Genomic DNA, 26273 nt, shown 5'->3' on the forward strand with positions numbered 1-26273 from the left:
AGTTTAAGTGTTTTGTTGTGTAAAAAATGTAAATGCACATATGCAATGAGAAATTTCAATCAAAGAGAGTAGGTTATTAGTCAATGAGAGTAGACAATAATATACTTCTTTAACTTGTGCTTTAGTCTTCTTTCTCTTTCTCTTTTACAACCTAGAAAAACTGCCTTCAATAATGAGCTCTCAACTCATTACTTCATTCATTATAGAAAAACTTGAGGTCTTTTTAAGGCTTCCACTATACTACTTCATTTTCTTCTTCTTTATGTCTTCTTGAATTTTTTAATTTGGATTTTATTTTTGGGCGTTTAAGTGTGCATTTGTTCCCTAAGGTATTTGAAATTGAGATAGAATTTAATCTCTTCTTATGTCTTGAATTTTTTATTATCTTTTGATTTTTTCTTTATTTTTTCTATTTTCTAACATTGAAAAATTGACATATAAAAAACAACGCCTTTTTTTAGTTTAGAACTAGTATTTTTACCCGTAATAACATTACGGGAATATAGATTTTTAAAACTATGGTCCACTTTATTCTGACAATATAGATTATGCATAGCACAAAAGATTCATTAAATCAAACTACTTTTACAAAAAAAAGTCGTAGATTAACAAAATTCTCTGACTAAGAAGACCAAAGTATCTGTAGATAAAAAATCAAATAATAAGATTTTTAGTTATTATTTTTATATGAAAAAGTCTAATTTTTTATTAATAATTAATTTTAATAGTTGTTATCTAAAATTTAAAATAATTTAACATGAATACTTTTATATTTAATTAGGTGTTAACTGTTAAATCTGTTACACAAATCGAAGTAATTAATTTTTATACTTGCTATTTAAAAATAATATTTTTCTCCCTGTATATATAAAAATATAATTAGATATTAGTATAAAAAAATTATACTGATAGTTATAAAATTAACTCAAAATTATTCTTTTTAAAACAATTAAATCTTGATTCTAGCTTTTAATTATAACATTAGTATTCTCTTCAAATTATATGTAATAAATATTTGAAAGAAGAGAAATAAAAATATAGATTAGAAAGATAAGTAATGAAAATTTAAAACTAAATAAAAAACTATGTATATAAAAACAATAATAATAATATTTTTTATTTAAATTATATTATTTTGTTAATTTTATTTTCTGTAGAAGAGAAAGACAGAAAAAATAGAGAATGAGAGAAAAGAGAGTGAAAGATAAAGATGAAGAGTGAGAATGAGAGTAAGAGTTTGTTAATTTTGAAAGAAAAAATTTTATTTTAATTGTAAAAGAATATCAAATGACATATTTTGATTTGTCAAATTACTAATATAAAATATAAATTATATATAGAGTAAAAATAGTAGAGTGAAATAAAAAAATGGAGAGAGGTAGATGAGAGAATTTAGGAAGGGAGTTTATTAATTTTGAAAAAAAATATTTTCTCTCAATTTTAATAAGAGAGTGTCATGTAACACACTTGATTATTAAATTAGATAGTAATATATGATACATAATATAGGTATATTTTAATTTCAATTTTAATATTTCAATTTTAATTTTAATACAATTAAAGAATGTCCTATTGTATATTTTGATTGTCAAATCAGTAATTAATCATTGATATTGACAATGATATATAAAATAAATAGAGTGGTCGAAGGAATAATAGAAATAGAGAAAGGAAGGGGAGGAGGGGAGAAGTCTTTAATTTTGGAGGGAAAGATTTGATTTCAATTGCAATGAGGGAGTGACATGTGGCACATTTTGGCTATAAAATTAGTAAGGATGAGGGAAGAATTCTTTAATTTTGGAGCGAAAAATTTAATTTCAATTACAATGAGAGAGTGACATGTGGCACATTTTAGTTGTAAAATTAGTAAGGAGAAGAGGAGAATTTCTTAATTTTGGAGGAAAAGATTTTATTCCATTTGCAATGAGAAAGTGACATGTGACATATTTTGGTTATAAAATTAGAGATATATGATAGATTTTTTGAACAATTTTAGTTATAACTTATATAAACTTTGTTTATAGAGCAAAATATGTCATCTCAAATTTCTATCCACCTTACCTGTGTTTCTTTTAAATTTTTTATTATTTATTGTCTGTGCAAAATTTGAGCATCGTTTTTATTATTTATTGGTTGGCTGTGATGAGAAGTTGTGATATGTGTATGTATATGTATTTAAAGGAAAAAGATTGATGATTTGTGGTTGAAATTGGTGGAAAATTCATGAGGAATTTGTTGAATGGTTTATGTAGTTTTGAATGTTGATATGTGTGGAGCTAATGGAGGTATGTGATATTATGCGAGTATAATGTGTTCAAATGTATATATATATATATATATATATATATATATATATATATATATATATATATATATATATATATATATATATATATATATACCCTAAACCCTAAACGATATATATATATATATATATATATATATATATATATATATACACCCTAAGTGAACTTGTCGTAACGGTTCCGCTTTAAAAAGCAAAGGCCGTGGATAGAGAGTGATAAAGGGGGAGGGTTGTTTCAAGCTACGAAGTCGTTTTTGTGTTGAATTGGACCTGGTAGTGTCAACCTATCTTCGTTGGGAACTTTTACCAATAAGCGTTATTCGTTAGGCTACCTCTACGAATAAGGGAAAGTCCTACTCGCTTTGAAGCAGCGAAGGCAGGAATCGCGTGAACAGCAGAGATCCTTTCTCAACGTGGTGTATAGCACGAAAAACTTATACATATATATATATGGTGAAGATATTGAATTGATAAGGAAGCATTGGTATTTTAGGTAACTAAAGGGTTGATGAGTGAGGGATTAGTGTTTAATGAGTTATGATTTTGGTAAAATAGAGGTTTGAGTAATTTTGTGAAAATATGATTTTTGGCCAAATTTTAACTAGCCATAACTTGGCTTCTGGATCCCCAAATTATTTCAAGCTTATTTCAAACGAAAATTGGGTCTGTGAAGTTTACGCCATTTGAAGAATGGATGAAAAATGTTTTAAAAAGAAAAAGTTATGTGCGTCGGATGTTTGGAGTGCAAAGCTGAAAATTTTGCAGCATTCAGCATTTTTGCTATTCAGCATAACTTGTGTACGCGACCACTGCATGCGACGCGACCAACTTATTCGGGTTGGTTATCTCACATATGCGAGCAGGGTGCTTGCGTACGCGTGCACAGAAAATTGTACGCCCACGCGGACGCATGACCCCGATTTTCAGCAAAGTAGATTTTTATGTTTTAAAGCATAATTTTGAACCTCTAAATGTATGTTTGTGATACTTGGGTAGTAGCAAGGATGGTGGTTCGTCCTGCTTGTTCCAGGTTAATATTTGAGATTTGGTAACAATGATGATTGATTTAAACAGAATGAATGTATGTTTGAGATCCTGGGCAGTAGCAAGGATGGTGGTTTGTCTCGCTTGCTCCAAAGTCAGTGATTATGACGCCTGGGTAGTAGCATCAGTAGTGGATTATTCCACTTGCTCCAGGTTGAGCTTTTAAACACCTGCTTGGGTAGCAGTCGCAGTAGTGGTTATTTCACTGGCTTTGGGTTAAGCGGGTTGCAGTAAGGGGGTTGTAGCTCAAACCCACTTGCTTTGCATGGGTGTTTCAGTCCATGGTTAGCACCCAGGACATGTTGGATTCGCTATAAAACCGACAGATGATATCATTAGCCATAGGGCAGGCATTCATCATATGCATTTGTCTGTTTTGCTTGAGTTTGCATTTCTTGGGATTTCCTAATTGATAATTTATGCCTACCTGCTATATTTACTACCTGCTGTGTAATTGTATTCTAAATGTGTTTGTCTTCGCTTGTATTGTTTATCTGTGCAATAGTGAATCTGGAGGGTTGGAGGAGGTAGAAGGTGAATTGTAGAGTTAGAGTTTTTTAAGACAGTGAGTGGATTGTAATTTGAGAGATTAAGTTAGGATTGAGTTAGAACCTTAAGAACCTTAGATATCTACCCCTGCTTATGGTTTATGTTTTAGTCCCTTAAGATTGTCGGAGTTCCAGGATTGCCTCTGGCTTTCCCTGGACCTTATTTATTATATATATGGGCACCTTAACCATACTGAGAATCTCTGGTTCTCATCCCATACGATATTGTTGTTTTTCAGATAAAGGTCGAGATGCACCTCAGTGAGCGAATGGAGTTCCCTCTGGAAGCGAAGTTGGTTATCCTGGGATTACTGTATTTTATTTTATGTTTTGTGTATATGTATATAGATTCTCCACCCTTGTATTTTGTATTTTATCCCTCCTAGAGGTTGACTTGGAGAAACAGGTGTTTTGTCATATATTTGGGGTTACTCTTTTGGGTTATTTATATGTATATGTATATATTTACTTTGACCGGTTCTTGCTTCGCGAGCTGAGTCAGAAGCCTTGCTATTTATCATATTTACTTTGACCGGTTCTCATATTTATCTCTTACGCGAGTGATGTGATTTTCTATTTAACGCTTTGCTTAACTTTTCTTCACAAGCTTCTATTTAAAATTCCTTTCAACTATATATATATATATATATATACTTTTAGATGTTGTAATACCTTGCCACCTCAGCTTTATGACTTAAGCATAAGACTCTGTGTGGTAGGGTGTTACATTATGGTATCAGAGCAGTTCATTCCTGTAGAGCTTGGGGAATGGACTGACTATGCTTCTGAGCATACTCTGTTTGTGTGTACATGCTATTTAGGATGTCTGCTTGACATATATAGCATAAATATTCATGAGCATTATTTTTGGAGATTTGAAGCACTAGACTTTAGATATTAAGACTGATCACCTTAATATCAATTGTTCGGTATGGACAAGACCTAAATGCTGTCTCGTGAACGTGAGTGAGGTAATACTGTTGATTCTTTGGCTGCTGCTGAAGAGATGGAGCGAACAAACTAGAAATGGTGACAGAGACTGTAATGAACCTCGTAGTGGAGAAAACCAAGGACTCAGAACTTGTGCAACCAAAGCAAAAGTCAATGGCGTTAGTTAGAAAGGTAGAAAGATACAAGAAGATGTTTGGTGGAAGCAAGAGAAGGATTAAGTTCTTAGTAGTTGATAATCCAAGTGACGCTGTGGAAGCACGGCGATTTTGGTGGCTCTAGAATTGTATCGACGTGAGAAAGGAGTTTTAGGATATAATGGTGTCTTAAGGAATCAGTGTAGGATCGAGGAGTGAAAATGTGTGTGATTTAGGCTATAACAGATTGAATTAGACTAAGAAATTAGAAAATTGATTAGTGTTTGAGATAGTTGAGAAGGATTAGAGATCGATTTGGTTTAGATAGGATCCTTGGAGGATAAGGGAGTTTGTAGTCAATAAGAAAGAGTTAGACGAAACTAAGAATGAAATAGACGGGTTTAGCTTAGGCTTGAAATGGGAATAGGTGTTAAATTGATATTGGAGAATGACAAAATGAATGGTAAGAGATCGGTTGAATCTGAGGGAGCGTATATGGAGAATTAAGAGCAAATTTTTTTAGGATGAAAATTTCTGTTAAGGGGGTAGAATGTAAACCCCGAGTAATTAGTAAATAATTAGTTAATAAATTAATTATTAATCAAATAAATTAGAAAATAAAATTTTATAATTTAGTGAGGTATAACAAATTAAAATATGAATTTAGACTCTAATTTTAAAGAATTTGTCTCAAGATTGGACTGAACGGGCCGAACCGGGTGAACTGGGCTCGTATTAGGCCCAAGGCCCAAACCAATGAGGTTTTAATGAAGGGCAACAGACCTTCCTCCCCCATTTTCAACACAAAAACACACTGCATGCATTGGAGGAAGGGGGAGAGCATGTGAAATTCCAAAATCCTTTATGGTGATTCAAATCCTTGTAACTTTTGATCCGGAGCTCCGATCACCGCACCGTTTGTGGCCACGCGACCGCAGCGTCAAGCTCTACAAAGTTCGGTTGTTAATTTGGTAAGAAATCCACGTTTTTCTTTTCAATTTTCTCTTCTCCAATTTCGAATTCAATGTGTAATCATGTTGGATTTTGCTTGAATTCAGTGTTTAGGTTCGAATTAACTCACAGGTATTGTCGGGTTTAGCTCATTGGAACTGTGGGTCAGGTAAGCACCCTCAATTCCTTTGTGAAATGTTGAATTAGTGAACTCTATGTTGATTATAATGAATATTATGATGTTAGATTGAAATTGGTTGTGGATTTGACACAATTTGAGGAATTGAAAGCTTGAGGTCAAGTTTCGGATGCTGGGTTTCGTTGGTAAGGTTTTGGAATTTTGAAATCTTGTGGTGCGGGAACGCTTGAGGTGTTTCGGGTTTATCAGAAAAGATATGATTTTGGTTCTCGTATAAAATATATAATGTAACGTTAAAACTTAGGCTAGTTGACAGTAGGATAAGTTGAATTGGTATATAATGTATGTTAGTGGATATAGGACATGAATATTAAAGTTAATGTGGTTGTCAATGAATTAAAATGAATTGGTTGGCTGGGATGAGAAGTTGTGATATGTGTATGTTTATGTATTTAAAGGAAAAAGATTGATGATTTGTGGTTGAAATTGGTTGGAAATTCATGAGGAATTTGTTGAATGGTTTATGTAGTTATGAATGATGATATGTGTGGAGCTAATGGAGGTATGTGATATTGTGCAAGTATAATTTGTGTTGAAATGATTGTGGTATAGCTTGAGTTGGTGAAATTATATATATATATATATATATATATATATATATATATATATATATATGGTGAATATGATATTGAATTGATAAGGAAGCATTGGTATTTTAGGTAACTAAAGGATTGATGAGTGAGGGATTGGTGTTTAATGAGTTAAGATTTTGGTAAAATAAAGGTTTGAGTAATTTTGTGAAAATATTATTTTTGGCCAAATTTTAGTGAGTCATAACTTGACTTTCAAACCCCCAAATTATTTTAAACTTGTTTCAAATGAAAATTGGGTCCGTGAAGTTTACGCCATTTAAAGAACGGATGAAAAATATTTTGAAAAGAAAAAGTTATGTGCGTCGGAAGTTTGGAGTGCAAAGTTGAAAATTTTGCAGCATTCAGCATTTTTGTTATTCTGCATAACTTGCGTACACGACCACTGCACGTGACGCGACCAACTTATTCGGGTTGGGTATCTTGCGTATGCGAGCAGGGTGCTTGCGTACGCAAGCATGGAAAATTGTACACCCACGTGTACGCGTGACCCCGGTTTTCAGCAAAGTATATTTTTATGTTTTAAAGCTTAATTTTGAACCTCTAAATGTATGTTTGTGATACCTAGGTAGTAGCAAGGATGGTGGTTCGTCCTGCTTGCTCCAGGTTAATGTTTGAGATTTGGTAACAATGATGATTGATTTAAACTAAATGAATGTATGTTTGAGATCCTGGGCAGTAGCAAGGATTGTGGTTCATCCCGCTTGCTCTAAGTCAATGATTCTGACGCCTGGGTAGTAGCAGCATTAGTGGATTATTCCACTTGCTCCATGTTGAGCTTCTAAACACCCGCTTGGGTAGTAGCCACAGTAGTAGTTATTCCACTAGTTCTAGGTTAGGCGGGTAGTAGTAAGAGGGTTGTAGCTCAAATCCACTTGCTCTGCATGGGTGTTTCAGTCCATGGTTAGCTACCAGGACATGTCGGGTTGGCTATATAACCGACAGAATATATCATTAGCCATATGGCAGGCATTCATCATTTACATTTGTCTTTTTTGCTTGAGTTTGCATTTCTTGGGATTGCCTAATTGATAATCTATGCTTACCTGCTATATTTACTACCTGCTGTGTAATTGTATTCTAAATGTGTTTGTCTTCGCTTGTATTGTTTATTTGTACAATAGTGAATCTAGAGGGTTGGAGGAGGTAGAAGGTGAATTGTAGAGTTGGAGTTTTATGAGACAGTGAATGGATTGTAATTTGAGAGATTAAGTTAGGATTGAGTTAGAACCTTAAGAACCTTAGATATCTACCCCTGCTTATGGTTTCTGTTTTAGTCCCTTAAGATTTATAATCTAAGTGTCGGAGTTCTAGGATTGCCTTTGGCTTTCCCAGGACCTTGTTTATTATATATATGAGCACCTTAACCATACTGAGAATCTCTGGTTCTCATCCCGTACGATATTGTTGTTTTTCAGATGCAGGTCGAGATGCACCTCGGTGAGCGTATAGAGTTTCCTTTGCAAGCGAAGTTGGTTATCCTGGGATTACTGTATTTTGTTTTATGCTTTGTATATATGTATATAGATTCTCCACCCTTGTATTTTCTATTTTGTCCCTCCTAGAGGTTGACTTGGAGAAACAGATGTTTTCTCATATATTTGGGGTTACTCTTTTGGGATTTTTTTCATTTATAAAATAAAAAAAATTATTATTTTTCCCAACATAATTTTTGGACTTTAATTTCCCAAATACGATTTTTTTTTTGGGCATTTAAGCAAGTTTGCCGGACCCGCCGGCGAACTCTATAAAAATTGGCAAGTTCGCCTAACCCCGACGAACTCTAAATATTTTATAGAGTTCGTCTAACCCCTGGCGAACTCCCTTTTAACATTTTTCAATTCCGCATTTTTAATCCATTATCATCTCCAAATAGTATATAAATCAACAAACAGTGTATAGAAATACACAAAAATACACGAACAACAAGCATGACTTCTTTAAGGATTTTTTAATTATAAATTAAAAAAATAAGTCATATTTAACAATGACAACCATTGTTATCGTCTCTAAAAATACATAGGTACACCGGAATAAGTCATATTTAACAAAAAAAATTTAATTATAAATTAAAAAAATAATTATTTTCCAAAAATAATCCACTTCAAATATATCATATTGAAAAGTTAATAATGGTAACCATTATTATCCTTTCCAGAGTACATAAGAAGAGTACACATAAAGTACACAGGATAGCAATCGTTGTTATTTTCGGAAAATAGTTATTTTTTTAATTTATAATTAAAAAAATTCTTGTTAAATATGACTTATTCCTGTGTACCTATGTATTTTTAGAGATGATAACAATGGTTGCCATTGTTAAATATGGCTTATTTTTTTAATTTATAATTAAAAAAATCCTTAAAGAAACCATACTTGTTGTCCGTGTATTTTTGTGTATTTCTATATACTGTTTGTAGATCTATATACTATTTGAAGATGATGATAATGGATTAAAAACGCAAAATTGAAAAAAGTTAAAAGGGAGTTCGCCATGGGGATTATGCGAACTTGCCAATTTTTATAGAGTTCGTCGAAGTCCGACGAACTTGTTTAAATGCCAAAAAAAATCGTATTTGGGGAATTAAAGTCCAAAAATCATGTTGGGAGAAATAATAATTTTTTTTATTTTATAAATAAAAAAATTCTTATTTATATGTATATGTATATATTTGCTTTGACTGGTTCTAGCTTCGCAAGCTGAGTCAGAAGCCTTGCTATATGTATCTTTGGAATTTTTCTCTCATATTTATCTCTTACGCGAGTGATGCAATTTTTTGTTTAATGCTTTGCTTAACTTTTCTTTACAGGCTTCTAGTTAAAATTTCTTTCAATTATTATTATATATATATATATTTATACTTTTAGAGGTTGTAATACCTTATCACCTCAACTTTATGACTTAAGCATAAGACTCTGTCTGCTAGGGTGTTACGCAATTTATTGAGATTTTTATCCAATTTTTTATAACTTGAGACTATTACTTTTTTTTTTTCTCTTTTATTAACGATATGAAATCACTAACTAAATTCTTCAATAGCTTAATTTTTCTTTGACTTTTACTTATTGAGATAGAATTATGATTTGTTAATTATAATATGTCATTAGTTAGATAATGTTAGTTCCTTTTGGAGAAACACGTGTAACTTATTTTGATTATTATCAAATTCGTTTTGTTTCTGACTTTTTTTTTTATAGCATCATTTTTATTGCTCAGTATTTTTACAATGTTCAATTAGTGATGTTTTGTTCAATGATGTAAGTGTCTCTTTTCATTTTTGTAGGTCTTGCAATGATAAGCAAATTAGCTAGGAGCACACTTTATCAATTAGACTGTAATTTTGATGATAGATCAATTAACTTTGATTATGTTGATATAGCCAAAATTACATTACAGTATATTATCTAGTCCAAAATAATTATTTATTTAGATAAACTGGTATCTATTAAACTAGAAATCAATGAGTTGAATGTTATATGGAGTTTTCTTAGAATTTTGAGTCTATTTTTTATTAGATTGATGATAAAAGGTTTTCTTATTTTATATATAGTTGTAATTTTGCAGGTAGGTTCAAGTTAAAAGTTATCATGTATTAAGATATATATTTAGTTTTAGGGGTTAAATTTTATGTCATCTCAAACAATTCAAATTTTTAACTATTTTTTTTATGATTTTTAGAGAATTTCTTATTTTGAGATTTTCGTGTTTGTTATTTATAAAATAAATATTTTATTTCATTGAGAATATAAACCGTAGAGCAGAAAAATTATAATGAAAGACGAAAAAAAAAGTTGTAAAAAATAAATAATTTTTCCACTTTTATTTGGCTTTTGTATTTAAAAAATTTTCCCTTTTAAGAATATAATATTGATATTTATTTCTAAATAATGTGTATGTTCTATTTAATTGTTTTAACAAAATAACCTGACAGACATTCATGATTAGTTAGTGTATTAAAACATGTTTGATTCTTTTAGAATCATTACAATTTTTATTATATTGATGTCGAAACTCATGTACAAATATAATAAGAAGGCTCTAGAAATAATTAAAAAAAAAATAAGAATTAAATAAGGTGAAGTCTTTTTCATTTTATATATATATATATGATTGGAGGATTTAGTAAAGTCTTTTACATGATCATCAATTGAGATATATTTATAAATAGAGTAAGTATTCCTTGGTTGAGTTAGATCATTTCATCTCTTTCTAGCTTATTGTGTTGTTTTCTTATAAAGTTTGTTTAATATTTGTTTTAGTTAAGTTTTAATTTTAATTCTCAAGATAACTTTAATTTTAGAATTTGTCAGGACCTAGAAGTTCAATTAGTTGAAGAGAATGAGAAATGTACAAAGTATTATATCTTTTCTATATGTATATGTTGATTTTTAATTAATAACCCCTTACGTTGATCATTCATTGCTAATAATGTTTCTCTTTTTGGTATTTTTCTTTTGCTTACTGAAAAATTCAGAATCAATTCAAGAATAAGAAAATTTATTAAAGTACAAAAAATGAGTTAAATAAACACTATTATGAGAAAATTCTCTCTTTTATATAGGATTAAAAAATTTTTTCTTAATATTTTGGTGTAATTTTTTTTTTCATAGTGATATGATCTTGTGAATTGTGAGTGTTTTTCTATTGATACTTTAAAATTTTTACATCATATTTTGTCTCATTTTTATTTATTTATTTATTTTTGTTCTTCCCTCCCATTTTTGCATTTCTCTTTTTTTTTTTTATTTTTACAAAATTCTCTTTGGTATAAGCTTTTACTACTATTAGCAGTATTTGGATTCTCAAAGCAATTTTTTGTTCACCGTGAGTTTTGGAAAGAAGTGAAATATGGTCATTTTGAATACACTTTCTCTGCCAATATTCAAAAAATGATCTTCAAGGGCCATGAGGTTGCTATCAAAAGCAAAAGTTTCAATTTTATTTTTATTTTTATTTTTATTATTAAAGCTTTGATTTAACTTTTATTTCTTTTTCTGATTTTTTGCACAGAAAAGAATTTGGCCTAATTTAGGTTTTTGCCATTTTTTTCCTTCTAATTTAAATTGTGTTTTATCTTACTAACTGAATTTCATTTGTATAATAAGCACTGTTATTGTGAATTTTATATATAATGATACATGTACACCACTTGAGTTTTACTTGGATGCTATTTAGAATTTTTTTTTTTTTTTACTTATCCCTTCTTCCATTATAGAGTAGCTTATGGCTTGAAAGAAGCTTTTTGAAAAAGTTAAGGTAGGTAATACTACTACTTGCTTATCTATATATATATAAACAATAGCACTCGCATCCTTTTTTCTTCGAGCTGGAGAGCTGCCCGCATTTCACGCCAATTCGCATCCAAGATAGAACTTCCTTTTCCTTACGAAATTTCCTCTTCAATAGTGCACGTGTTCGTTTATCATTCGGCTACTCAGGTGACAACTCTCCGGATTTTCTCCCGCATGTCGCTGTTTTTAGGTATTTAGTGCCCCAGATCATGATAACTTCGAACTTTAACTCCGATGGTTTTCTCTCCCACTCTTCTTTTCTCCCTCTATACGTTACCTTTCATTTGCGCCATCACATCCTCCCTCTACCTCGCTCAAAACCCTAAAGCCCATCTTCCATTTCATTACCCCCTCGATATCCTACTCTCGCCTTCACACCTCGATCTTCTTTGTGGGTGTTGTGATCCCGATTCTTCCATCTCCACCATGTGACCTGTCTTTCTGTCCCTTTTCTCTATTTCTCTCTGCACGATGTCGGTGTCACTCTGAGACCCTGGATCTTCAACCCAATTTTTTTATCCCCATCTAGTTCGTGTTTCTAGATCCTTTCTTGGATTATCCCAGTTTTCTCTATCTGGGTACATTGTGCATATTGATGGATGGATGGTGTAAGATGCTGCAGTGACACCGACGACAGACATGAAGAGGAAAAAAGGATTTCTTTGGTTACTCAAAATGCCAGTGCATGCCAAGCAGAATCGGGAGCTAGTCCAGGTGAAGCGCGGGGGCTAGCGACAGAATAAAATAGGCAAAGTTGTCCGACTTCCATCGACATTTTCTGTCCCGAACGACCATAGAAAATTATCATTATCATTTTCTATGTATTGGTATAAAAATTATTCTTCTTGAGTATTCATTTTTTTTCTTTCTCCTAAAAAAATGGACTTAGAGCAAAGGAAATGTCTCAAGGCATTGAACCGGTAAAACAAGGATATTTGCTGGTTGGAGCTAGATTCGACGGGAAAAGGCTCTGATGCATATTTAGTAGATGTTCCATGTTATGATTTGGTTTAAGTGAATTTTCTAGAGAAAAAATTCTGCTTTATTTGCAAACTGGCTTCTTGAAACCTAGCTTATTACTCTAAGGATTTTGTGTCTACTGCAGAATATTAATATTTGTTTTCTAGTATCTATTGATGCGTGAGAATCTTCTCTGTCTTTTCCTAGTGAATTTGCATTCAAATTGTTGAGTTTAATCAAGATTTAAATATCTTTTAACCACTATGGATTCTACTTTGAGTTGTGGGCAATTCTATTTATTTCATGTAGCATTTAGATGGATTTAATGGAGTTTTTGTAGAAAAAGAGAAGAAAGTGAATGATGTTGTCAACTCTGACCTCCTTGCACTCCAATGGGAATAACTTGAGCTACAGAGAACTAATTGACGTGATTCCAGCGACATTGAAAAGCTAACTTCCAGAGCTTTCCAACATTATATAATAATATACCCTTTCTCTCCATTCTATACAGTCAAGATGGCACCTTACTTGGAATTTCCCAAGTTAGGCACCAGGATCACAAAGCCTCCTCCATATGCATGCTGCCAGGGCAGCGCCTAACTTCAGAATCTTGAAGTTAGGTGCCAGGAAGACTAAAAGCACATAATTGCAATCTGCCAGGGCAGCACCTAACTTCCCTTTTGTGAAGTTAGGCGCCAATTAAGCTTCAAGGCATGGTCAAGGCATCAACGAAGATTTTATTTATTTTGATTAAAACTTTTATTTTATTTACAATTAGGAAAATATATTATTCAGTTTTAGAAAATATATTTTACATTAATTAGGATTAGATATAAAATGAGAAAGAATCATCCATTCGCGCTCCTCTCTTCTCTCTTACCTCATTTTGCACTTTACAGTTTTTCAGAATCCTTGTTTTCTCTCTGAACCATGAGCAACTAAACTTCTACTGTTAAGGTTAGGAGCTCGGTTTATTGTATAGATTGACACTATTACTCTTCTATTATAATTACTGTTTTGATTTCAATTTCAAGAATTTGTTTTCGTTCTTCATCTTATAAATCTGGGTGGAACGGAAGTATGACCCTTATTCTATTTGAGTTCTTGTGAATCTCGGGAGAGTTATCTCTAGAAGATTGTCTCGCTTGAACAACAGTCTTGATTGTGATTCTCTAGAGAGTCTCACTTGAACAACAGCTTGAAAACAATGTCTCCTAAATCACTAATTATCTGGACTTAACGGGATACGTGACATATAATCCTCTTATATTTAGATAATTAGGATTTTTGTGGCACATATACTAGTTTTAAACTTAACCCTCTAATCGGAATCAAGTGACCAAGGAATTGGCGATTGATGAAGGTTAGAGGAGAGTAAAAAGGTCTAAGGAATTAAGGTTTAGTCACATATAGTTTGCCATGAATTGAATCTTGCATGATTAAAGTAGTTGGTAAGAAAAGTTAATCCGGAAAATAAATATCTCTGAAACCTTAACTGTTTTCTCCCATATTATTCACACCAATTTACTGCGTGCTTTAGTTTATTCTGAATTTACTGTTAATGCTTTTGAACTCTCAAAATACCATTTTTTATTTGTCTAACTAAGTAAATCACACAATCATTGTTGCTTAGTCCATCAATCCTCGTGGGATCAACCCTCATTCACTTGAGGTACTACTTGGTACGATCCGGTGCACTTGCCGGTTAGTTTGTGGGTTATAAATTCCGTACCAAATTTTTGGCGCCGTTGCTGGGGATTGACTGTGATTGACAACTATTAGTTGTTTGATTGCTTAGATTAGGCGTTTTAGCTTTGATTTATTTAATTGTTGCTCCTTAATTTTTGAAAATTTTAACTAGTATTTTTCCTTAATTTCTGAAATTAAGTTTGGTGTTACCTAGTTAATTTTATTTTAATTCTCCTATTCAATTTTTTTTATAAATTTCAAATTTTTTTAGCTTAATTTTAATTACAATTTTTGAAAATTTCTTTTTCTTTAATTATTTGGTTGTTTTATTTTATTCCTTTTACACGGGTTACCTCACTGAGAATTCTCTGCACTCTGACGTAGAGACTTCCAGTTTTCTTATTTTCTGTTTGTTTATGAGCAGGAATATGGACAAGGAACCTCTCATAGATTTTGATCCTGAACCTGAAAGGACTTTGAGGCGGCGCTTCCAACAAGCTAGACTTTACAAGGCTAGTGAAAATCTAAGTGAGACCTTTGAAAAGGAAGCTGCAGAATCCACTATGGATCATAATCGTCCTGTTAATGCCAATGTAAAAAATCCGAATGAGAATGAACAACCTAGAAGAGTGCTTGGCTCATACACTACCCCCAATCCAAATCTCTATGGGAACAGTATTGTGATGCCTCCTATAGCTGCAAACAACTTTGAGCTGAAGTCTCAGTTAGTCACTCTAGTGCAGCAAAATTGTCAGTATCATGGACTCCCGCAGGAGGATCCAAATCAATTTATCTCTAACTTCCTACAGATTTGTGACACTGTGAAAATAAATGGAGTGAACCTTGAGGTTTACAAGCTCATGCTCTTTCCATTTGCTGTGAGGGATAGAGCAAAGTTGTGGCTAGATTCTCAGCCCAAGGAGAGCCTAGACACTTGGGATAAGGTAGTCACTGGATTTTTGTCTAAATTCTTTCTACCACAGAAGCTGACTAAGCTAAGGGTGGATGTTTAGACCTTCAGGCAGAGAGATGGTGAGACCCTCTATGAAGGCTGGGAGAGGTACAAGCTGCTGACCAGTCAATGCCCCCCTGACATGTTTTCTAAATAGACTCAGCTGGAGATCTTTTATGAGAGCCTATGTGAAATGTCCAAAATGTGTTTAGATAATTCTGCAAGTGGTTCATTGCACATGAAAAAGACACCTAAAGAGACGACTGAGCTTATTGACTAACAACCAATATCTCTACTCATCTAACAGGAATCCTGTAAACTCTGAGACTCCTCAGAAGAAAGGCATTTTGGAAGTGGAGACCTTGGATGCTATTCTTGCTCAGAATAAAGTTATGTCTCAGCAGATTAATATGCTTACTCAACACTTAAGTTGGATGCAAGTTTCAGCTGTTAATGCTCAGAATGCCCCTCAAGAGGCTCCTTATGACATAAATGGTAGCTTCATTCAAGGTGAGAATTATGACTATGCTCGATTTCCTTCTGAACAGGTCAACTATATGGGGAATGTTCCTAGAAAGACCTATAATCAGGGATGGAGAAATCACTCAAATTTAGGGTGGAGAGAGCAACCTTAGAGGCCACAAAATTTTAATAATCATCCTCAGGGTGGTTTTCAACAGAATAATTTCAATAACCACCAGTTTTAGTCATCTCAACAACAACTACCTCAGCAAGAAAATTCTCAATCATAGAAGAACACTGATTTGAAAGCACTAATGGCGAGTTTTATACAGGAAACTAGAGCATCAATCAAGAACTTGGAGATTCAGATGGGTCAATTAGCCAAAAAAGTTAATGAAATTGATTAGAGGACTTCTAATAGCCTTCCTGATAACACAATTCCAAATCCAAGAGAGGAGTGTAAGGTTATAACCTTGATAAGTAGACAAGTGGCAAGTACGGAAGCACAAGTTACTAAAGAGCCAGTTAAAAAAGAAGCTCCAGAGCAGATTGAAGACACAGTAGTACACGCCCCTCCTAGGCGTGCAGACAACCCTTTTCCAGTCACTCTTGACATACATCCAACATTACCTAAGGCTCTTGAATACAAACCTAAGATGCCATATCCTCAGAGACTTCAAAAGGAGACCAAGGACAAGCAGTTTTTAAAGTTCTTGTAAGTCTTCAGAAAGTTGCAAATCAATATTCCTTTTGCTGAGGTTTTGGAGCAAATGCATATCTATGTTAAATTCATGAAGGAGTTGTTGTCAAAGAAGAAGCCTTTAAAGGGAGATGAGATAGTGGTCTTGACTAAGGAATGTAGTGCCATAATTCAGAATAACTTGCCAAGGAAGATGCCAGATCCAGGGAGCTTTCAAATTTTATGTACCATTGGAAGCACCACCTTTGAGAAAGCCTATGTGATCAAGGTGCAAGCATAAATCTAATGCCCTTGTCTGTGATGAAGAAATTGTAAATCCAAGAGGTACAACCCACAAGGATAGCATTACAAATGGCAGACAAATCCCTAAAGCCTGTATGTGGATTAGTGGAGAATATCTTGGTCAAAGTGGTAAGTTCTTCCTCCCAGCAGATTTTGTGATTCTTGACACTGGGGGAGGATGAGAATGCCTCTATAAAGCCTGCATGTGGATTAGTGCTTAGAGTTCATAATGAGTAACTGGTCTTTCATGTCTTCAAAGATATACATTCAACAGGTAAAGAAGAGAGGTGCATATAGACTGAGCCTATTGATCCAAATCTTCAAGAACCCCCTGATGATACACAACAGAATCTGCAGCTCAAACATCCTTTGGTGACAATCACTAAAATTTTCCCTGACATCAAACCTAAGTTTGGTGTCGGGAATGCGTCATCCACCAAGGAGGAGGTTCTCAAAAAGTAAAGAAAGTACCCAGAGGATGGAGAAATAAAAAGATTCTCACTGAAGACTTCTCCCTAGGAATGAAGGTGGTATTCACTGCATGCCCAATCCTTCCTCATACAGTGAATAGGATCCTGTCTCTTGAGCATGTAAAGTTAATCCATGAGAACACAGGAAAGAAGTTCACAGTGAGGGGCGAAGAATTGAGCCCCTATGATCCTCCTCCTTAGAGGAGCTGACCATCAAGCTAGTGACGGTAAAGAAGCGCTTGTCGAGAGGCAACCCAATGTTTTCGTATCCTTAAGTTTGATTTTTTTTTTTTTACTTTGATTTTATTTATTTAGTTTTGTTCGAGTTCTACTATTTTTCCTTTGTTTTACGTGTATTTTGATCATGCAGAATGATTAGAACGGAAACAGGTGCATTAAGACAGAACTTCGGACACCCTGGAAGAAGTTGTTGCAAACGGGGTGGCGCCTAACTTCAGAACCCCAAATTAGGCGCCACATACAAACTCAATTTAAAGATGCTTGCTGGAGAGATGGCACCTAACTTCACTCCTTCAAACTAGGCACCAATAATGCGTGCGTTTTGGTGTTGTTCCTTAGAGGGATGGCGCCTAAAGTCATGCGTACCATTTGAAGTTTGTTGCTGGATGGGTGGCGCCTAACTTGAGTTCAGGAGGGAAGGCTACGCCAAGTTAGGAGGCGCCCTACTTCCAAATCAAATCCCATCAATATCTGAAGCATATCCCTTGTTTTCCTGCCTTATTCCTTTCCACAATTATTCCATTCAACCAAAACCGTGACACCCTTCGTGACCCCACCCCCATTCCTTATACACACACTACCCCCACCCCCCAACCTTGCTTCATACAACAACTCCCACTTGTAAACCCCCACACCCCCTATTTTACAACGCCTAATATATATATATATATATATAATCCTATTCCCTTCAACTACGTCCCCCAGCCCCCTCCCTCCTGAACCATGATCCTTACCCCCTCCCCTCCTTACATCTTTTTTTCTTTTTTTTTTGTATTATTTCTTCCATTAAAAAAAAGAAAAAAAATAAAAATAAAAATAAAAATACAATATATATATATATATATATATATATATTTTAATTAATTTTAACCTCTCTTATCCTTTTATCATTTTTTTCTTCTTCTGTAATAATTTTTATTTTTACTCATTCGTATACTTTTTATGTCCCCCCTTTATTAATATTTGATTTTTAGTATCTATCAATTGAAAAATAGAGTTTATATTTCTATGAATTTTCTTAGACTTTATATTTAATGGACTGGTGTGGTTTGAATAAGATGCATGTAATTCACTTGAGTTTTGGTGGACTTCAACTCATTCCAAGTAATTGATTTATAATATTAAATAAGATGTATAGCTTATAATCAATTTTATATTTTTTTTTTAATAGATAGTTACATGGGCTGATAACATGAGGGTGAATGCTATAAATTTTATCAAAGAAAGTATCCCGAGCTACTCTCAAAAGGGTACTAAGATTCGGGGAGCACAAAGCAGGCGGTCTTAAGAGCAATTTCTCAGGAGCTATGTTCCACCAAATATCGAATCCAAGCATAGCACATAGGCATATTATAAAACATGAGTTCCTCAGGTATGGATACCTTATAACTTCTCTCATTGTAAAGGATTTGATCCCCCACCCTCTGAATCATTAATTGCTTCTAGCAATCGAGGCTTTTTAACTAGGAATCGTATGAGTGGAGTGTAGTAATGGGTCACTTCAAAGGGGAGTGTCTCCCGCGCGTTTATTGGAACGCAATTAGCAAATGTATATATGAACTCAAAATTTCTATTCTCTCGTACTCTTAATTATTTATTTAAACTGACTAATTTTATTATCTATTTGTATAGATTGCTGATGAAGATAAGTTCTTTTTATTTGGAACCGATGACCTTACCCAAATGACATTTAGGTATAGTAGATATGATGTTGGAAAATTTATTTCCATTTACCTATCAAGTGGCATTCTACAGAGTGATCCGTTTGAGGTTAGTTGTGTAACGTTTATTTGCTCATTTAGGATATGTGAAAGATGGTTCTTGAAATTTTTGAACTGTTTGACAATAATATTAAATGTTCAACTATTAAATTGAATTTTGAAGACTCTTGCAGGATTCTAATTGAAAGGCTTGCAACACCTCAAGTTGTAGTTTAAGAAATTTGTTAATCTGGGATAAGAGGGTTGAATGACTAGCTTCCAGTTTTTTGGTTGTTTTGTTGTTAGAGCTCCTTTTAGTTCTTAACTGCTTTGTTACATTTTAGCTTCCAGCCCTTTTTCTTTTATGTGAACATTTGTTATCGAGTTTCTATTCACTATGTTTTTTGTATTTTTTTAAGTGCTTCTATTACTTTATGATTTTTGTTTCAAATTGATTTTGAAAGCTTGCAAAGAATTTGGCCTAATTTTACTAGATCCAAGTATTGTTAGTTAGGTTGAATCAGATAATTAGTAATATTCTGCTTTCTGTTTTCTCGAGTAATATTCTTGGGGGTAATATGATTGTGTGCTTGATAAACATTGCTGATTATGCTTTGCTAATAGCGACAATTGATAATTTAGATCCAATCATCTATCTATTATTAAGGTTTTGTATAATTGAACAACACATAATAAAAACATAGAGTTTCAAGATAAAATATATTTTGTGGCTAAATTTCAAATACTGGAAAAGTTCTAATCTTTAGGAAATCTTTTTAAAGAAAAACTAATCAGACGTGGTTTGATCACTAAAACAGAAGCGAGTGGACTAATTGGGTTTTGCATAACTATACCATAGATGAAGAAGAGCTGAATACATATATGCATGACACTAATAGTGTATGTGTTAATGTAGTCACATCTTTTAAGTTGTATCTGAAATAGTAGTCATTTCATGTTCTTAATTTTGCTGTTGTGATGCCAACTTGGTGGAATCAATTTCTTTCTTTCAATGGAGTGTTCTCCTTTTATACTTTTACTTCATACTGAAACTACCTTAATCCTTGATATGAAAATGATCAATCCGTCTGAGTATAACAATTGATATATTTTAATGCAACATCTAATATTTTTCAAGGATTTCACTAATCAATCAATATATTTTGCTTATAGCTATAGTCAATTATATCTAGTGTACATTTTGTTTAATGCAAATGCTCAAAAAGATGATGCTGAAGCTATAGATATTTGCTTTTTCGAACGGTCCATAACTATAAAAAATCAGTTGATGTTACAAAAGGTTACAACAACCAAAAGAGTGAAACTTTAGTTCTTATGATTTCTTTGATAAAAGAAATTTATATTTCCAACGGAAAGCAAAGTGAGAATCCAAATATATTTTTTTTATTTGGAGAAAGAAATTTGGATTCCCAACTATAGTGATTATTCTTATGAAAAAGTGTGTTTTTGGAGAGTTTGCTGAGTTGGTTCAAGTATGAATTTAATTGCTCCGATAGTAGAATATGTACTTGAGTATGCCAAGAAAAGTTCCATCATGAGCATTCTTCATGCTTAGAGAGAAGCTGAGATTGATGACAAGGTAAATTGTTATCTCTCCATACTATATTTTATGTTATGCTTATTAGCTTATGTGCATAGTTTATGGAGTCACCATGAATGTTTGCAACATGTTCTTGAAAATGAACGCATTGAGTTATTCAAACAGATAAAATTTAGAGCAAGAAGCTAAAGCCAAAGATGTTGAATAGCAGAAGAACTAGCTTGGAAGAAACTACCAAATGTTGGGGATTAAAGTAGGGTGGACAATATGGTCACATAGTAGGTTCTCATTGTAAATTTAATAGGTGAAAAATCATGAGGATGCCACTCTCCATAATCATTTCATAATTTATTAGTTTATATCTCTTTTTTGGGATAATCAACATTTTTTTAAGAATAGTCATTAATATAACTTATTGGAAGTTGTTAGCAACATTTTTTATAAGTTGTAAGTAATGTCTGCATATTAAAGATACTCTGTGAAACACTTCATGAAGATTTTTATGATTAAAGATTATTCATGAATTAAGGCTGAATATGTTTGGAGTATTACTTAGATTTTTTATGACATTTATGTTTTCCTGCAACACTTATCGATCACAAACGAATCTATGACTGAATTGAAAAATAGGTGTCGACAACACTTATCTATTAGGGATTTTTTCTTATATTTTGATTTTGTGATTCTGAATAACTATTTGTACCGTTGTTAAGTCACCTGCATAATTATATTACTCATATCACCTTTATTTTTTTTTAAAACCATTAAAGTTATTGCTTTTTTCGCTTTACCTGTTTCGTTTTCTGAAATGATTCCACTGGGATTCATTATTATTTTGAAAATTTACATATGGTTGAAAATTAGCGAAGAAAAAAAATAGTATCTGTCGATTATATTATCAGCACCCTTAAGAATTCATGCTTCTTAAATATGATAAGTTGGAAAAAATTTAGAGGCACATTAGGAACCATTTTTAAAATACTACCTCTTTATTTTTCAAATGGTATATTAAAAATAAACTATATTTTGTACAATCAAATAGCAATGGAGTATTCATTCAAGCGTCACTTTCACAATATTTAGGAATAAAGAATAGAAGAGAAAGAGAAAAAGAAAAAAAATAAAAGATAAACCAAAAAGCAACGTCCTCTATAGTGTGCTCTTTCTCATCTAAGTTAGAGTTTGGATTAAAAGATAGTGGTTGAGAGATTTGTAGGAACGAGTTGAAGTTGCGCAAAGAAGCCTTTACACTTATCTCTCTATTTCTTTCTTTCGTCTTGGAAAATAATAAGTTTGATGAGAAATTTCAAACATCTATTCTTTTTCCCTTTCTCTTTTTCTTCAATTAGAAAATAAACAAAATGAAAGGCCAAAATAGTAAATCTTCCTTAAGTTCTTCATCTTTTTATGCATTCGGTCCTCTCTTTTTGATAAATCTCTATTAGTATTGAAAAATAACAACTTATATTTTTGTAAAAAAAAATTATCCAAGAAATAAATTATTTTAACATGATGAATCAAAGAAATCTTTTTTATATACATAAATTATATTGGTTATAGTTCTTATTCATGTTTATCTTTTGAACTGTGTTATTGCTATTTTTATGTTTATCTTATCGTGTGCTCTAAATTTCATATTATAATATTAATTAACATGCTAAATAATTATTATATTCTGTGATACTATTTTAATGTAAGAATAATTTTTTTGTTATTTGAATATTAATATAACATATGTATTTTTATCAAACATATTTTAATTTTATCTTAATATTCTTTATTTAAAAATTTTAAAAATACATGGATCACGTGCAGTTGCATGGGTTATCATGCTAGTATTTTATATATAATTGGTTCGAATGATTTTTCTTCTAAATATCGAACCAAACCGCAAACTAACTGTGTCATGAGGAAAATGGAAAATTAACACATCTTGATCTGATCGAATCATCGAAACGAATACGAGAGAGAGAGAGAGAGTTAGTTTTATTATCCTCTCCTCTCTCCTAAAAAAACCCAAAAATGATTTCGTTCTCGCACCACCGTCGAACTCAATCGGAGCTACATGTCCGAATCCCCGACGAATTTGATCTCGATCTCGATATGGATGTGGATTTGGATGTTGATTCCTTTGATTTCAAAAATTCCATTCCTAACAACGAAACCGTCATCTCCTCCTCCTCATCTTCCGTAGCAGCTGAATCCCTCTCTAAGCCAGTATCCGACCACCAACTACCTCCGCTATCACCTGCCTCTGCACCCGCGCCCATTGTAGATACCAATAAAACCACCGTGAGGCCTGGTCACCGGCGTAGCAACTCGGCGGATGACGCCTCTTCTTCTTCGTTGTTGTTGGAAGGCATTGAGGCCAAGAAGGCCATGTCCCCTGACAAGCTTGCTGAATTATGGACCGTTGATCCCAAGCGAGCCAAGAGGTTCCTCTCTCTCTCTCTCTCTCATTCGTTATTCAATCTTCATATTCAATTGTCATAGGAATAATAGCGTTATTATAGCTTAGCTCAAACCTGTAAGTTAGCTTTAGGTGAAAATTTTGATTCAATTTTTTAGATCATTTCTTTTTCTAAAAGGAAATGCGATTGTGCACTTGCATGGGCCACAACGGTCCATAGTGGCGCTCTCTGCCACTTGCCCCCAAGTTGAAAAGTTGAAAAGCATTTACAATGGTGATTTGGTGAACAAATTCATAACTGATGGGAGACAATGTATCTATTGCATAAATCAATTTTCACATTTAGTCAATGAAATATTAAAATTGACTTAAACAGAAAATGCATGGTATTCTCTGGAATCGTGCTGTTCATGATTCCTTTTTTAAATGGTGATTCATATTTCTATTAGTTAAAGAGGATACCCCCGAATTGTGCAGGATTTTGGCCAACCGTAAGTCGGCGGCCCGCTCAAAGGAGAGGAGAGCTTGTTATGTGGTGGAGCTTGAGAGAAAAATTCAGGTTCTTCAAACAGAAGCAACTACTCTTTCAGCCCAATTAAATCTTTTCCAGGTTCTTAGTAGCTGCCTTCATTCCATCTAGTATACATGTGCTTTTCTCTTTCATTCTCTTGCTTTTTTTAAAGCACACATTAATGCATGTATCATTACTTCATCCTAATTATGCACAGTACATTACAATATACCTGCATTAATGTGTGCTATACTTTGTCCCAAAACTCTAATCATTCATAATGATTGATATGTTAGGCTCCTTATTATTTAGTATTGGCACGAAAACATAAAACATGATGCGAATATTTAACTTTCTGAATTATAAAAGTTCATTACTTATGATTGGTTGGACAGGATATGGGTCCTCTCATGCTATATATTTGTTCCGTATCATTCGATCTGCTGCATGATGATCCCTTAATGTGTGAGGATCCTATTCCTGTTCGATATACTTGATTTTGTTTCATGTGTAGTTTAGATATGTTATCTTGTAAATATCAAGAACAGTTACCACCTATCTATTCCTTGGTCATTTGTTATTTGCTCTTTGGCATGTTTTCTGTTTTCCTTTTAAAGGCATTTTGTTTTCTTTAAATGTGTGTTGTTTACTAGTTGTAAAATTTCTAGTAGGTTATGGAAGGCTTAACACATTCATATAATACTACCTAAGACTTATTCATTGCGAAAAATCTTTTTCAGAGAGATACAACTGGTTTGACTACTGAAAATACTGAACTTAGGCTACGCTTACAAGCTATGGAGCAACAAGCTAAGTTATGTGATGGTATGTATTTTTGGATAAATATGTGATGGTATGTTTCAATCATACAAAGAAAATATGAGAATTTTTTAAGCCAAATTAATACAACAACGAAGCCTTGTCTCACTAGGTGGGGTCGGCTATATAGATCAAACGACATCATTGAGCTCTATTATGTATCATGTCTACAGAGAGATCGTTTACATGTAGATATCATTTGACCACCTCATAGATGGTCTTCCTAAGTCTTCCTCTGCCTTTCACATGGATGATCCATGTCTTCATGACATGGATCATGACATGAAGCCAGATTGATAATGAGGATTTTTTTTTCCTCAATATGAGCAGAAATGCAGAATTATTATTTTCTGAGATGTTATTGTTTACAACCTTTTATGCAATTTTTAGTTCAATTTCATAAGTATTAGATTGCTTGCACTCCTCAAAAATAGTTTTTCCCCCCTCATGCTCAATGACTAACTAAGAGTGTATTTGTTTTTGTTAATCTTTCAGCTAATATATTGTGATTTATGTAACACGCTTGACTTCAACCATCCTTTTTCTTTGGTTAAAAAAAATCATAGCTCTGAATGAAGCACTGAAAAAAGAAGTTGATAGACTCAAGATTGCTACTGGAGAGATGGTAACTCGTCCCAATTCGAATAGTTTGGCAATGCAACGGGCTTCATATTCTCAAGCTCCTTTCTTCTCGCTTCAACTGCAACATTTTGCAAGCGAACTTCACACCATGCAAATGCCTCCTTTGCATCCACTATTGCCTAATATGTCTTCCCCTCAACCGCTGATTGATGTAGCTACTCCATACAATTTGTCAAACATGTTGCCAAGTGATCCTGTTCCTGTTGGCCAATTTCAGGTGCTAGACATAAGTCATCCGATCCCTCATGTTCTGATTCATGATGGTCCCTCCATTTCTGTTAATAAAATCAACAATGCCTTTTGATTTAAATTTGACTGACCAACATGTCTCACCTCCTTGTTTATTAATTAGATTGTTCATAGTCTGACACAAGTGATTGATTTTTGTTTTTCTATTCAATTCATTTATAAAAAATTCACATTTTTTTGTCTTGTTCATTGATCTCTTCACTCCTCTTCTCCTCCCAATTTTTATTAGGGTTCAAATTAATGTATGAGCTCAAGTGAGACAGGTTTTTGTTATTTTATTTTTGAATTATATGACAGGTTTTCTTTTCCTTTTAACAAATTATTTTATAACAACTTTGATAATATTTGCCTAATTTCACATTCTATTTTTTTTGTTGCCCACGGTATTCTCTATCCTGATAGGCCAAAGATTAATCTGTTACGGATATGAACTTCATTTAAGGGTCTGTCACTGGCCAATGTTGCTGCATGCACAAGGTGAGATTCATACTCCCAACACTTGCTTATGTGAGTTGACCACTCGACCAATCCAAATTAGTTATTTGACATTTCATTTAGGTGATTGCTATAGTGTCTAAAAGGTGATGCCTAATTTATTAAAAAAGATTAAAA

General features: G+C 33.0%; 1 protein-coding gene across 1 annotated transcript; it reads left to right on the plus strand.

Moving 5' to 3' along the window:
* The first annotated feature begins 22935 nt into the window (after positions 1-22935).
* On the plus strand, positions 22936-25850 carry LOC112784102 (transcription factor RF2b-like). The gene is made up of 4 exons (XM_025827219.2): positions 22936-23465; positions 23918-24050; positions 24692-24776; positions 25337-25850. The coding sequence occupies exons 1-4, from the start codon at positions 23053-23055 to the stop codon at positions 25714-25716; spliced, it is 1011 nt and encodes a 336-aa protein (XP_025683004.1). The 5' UTR covers positions 22936-23052; the 3' UTR covers positions 25717-25850.
* Positions 25851-26273: the final 423 nt, after the last annotated feature.

The sequence above is a fragment of the Arachis hypogaea genome, chromosome 20 (genome assembly GCF_003086295.3).
Source record: "Arachis hypogaea cultivar Tifrunner chromosome 20, arahy.Tifrunner.gnm2.J5K5, whole genome shotgun sequence".
NCBI classification, from domain to species: Eukaryota; Viridiplantae; Streptophyta; class Magnoliopsida; order Fabales; family Fabaceae; genus Arachis; species Arachis hypogaea.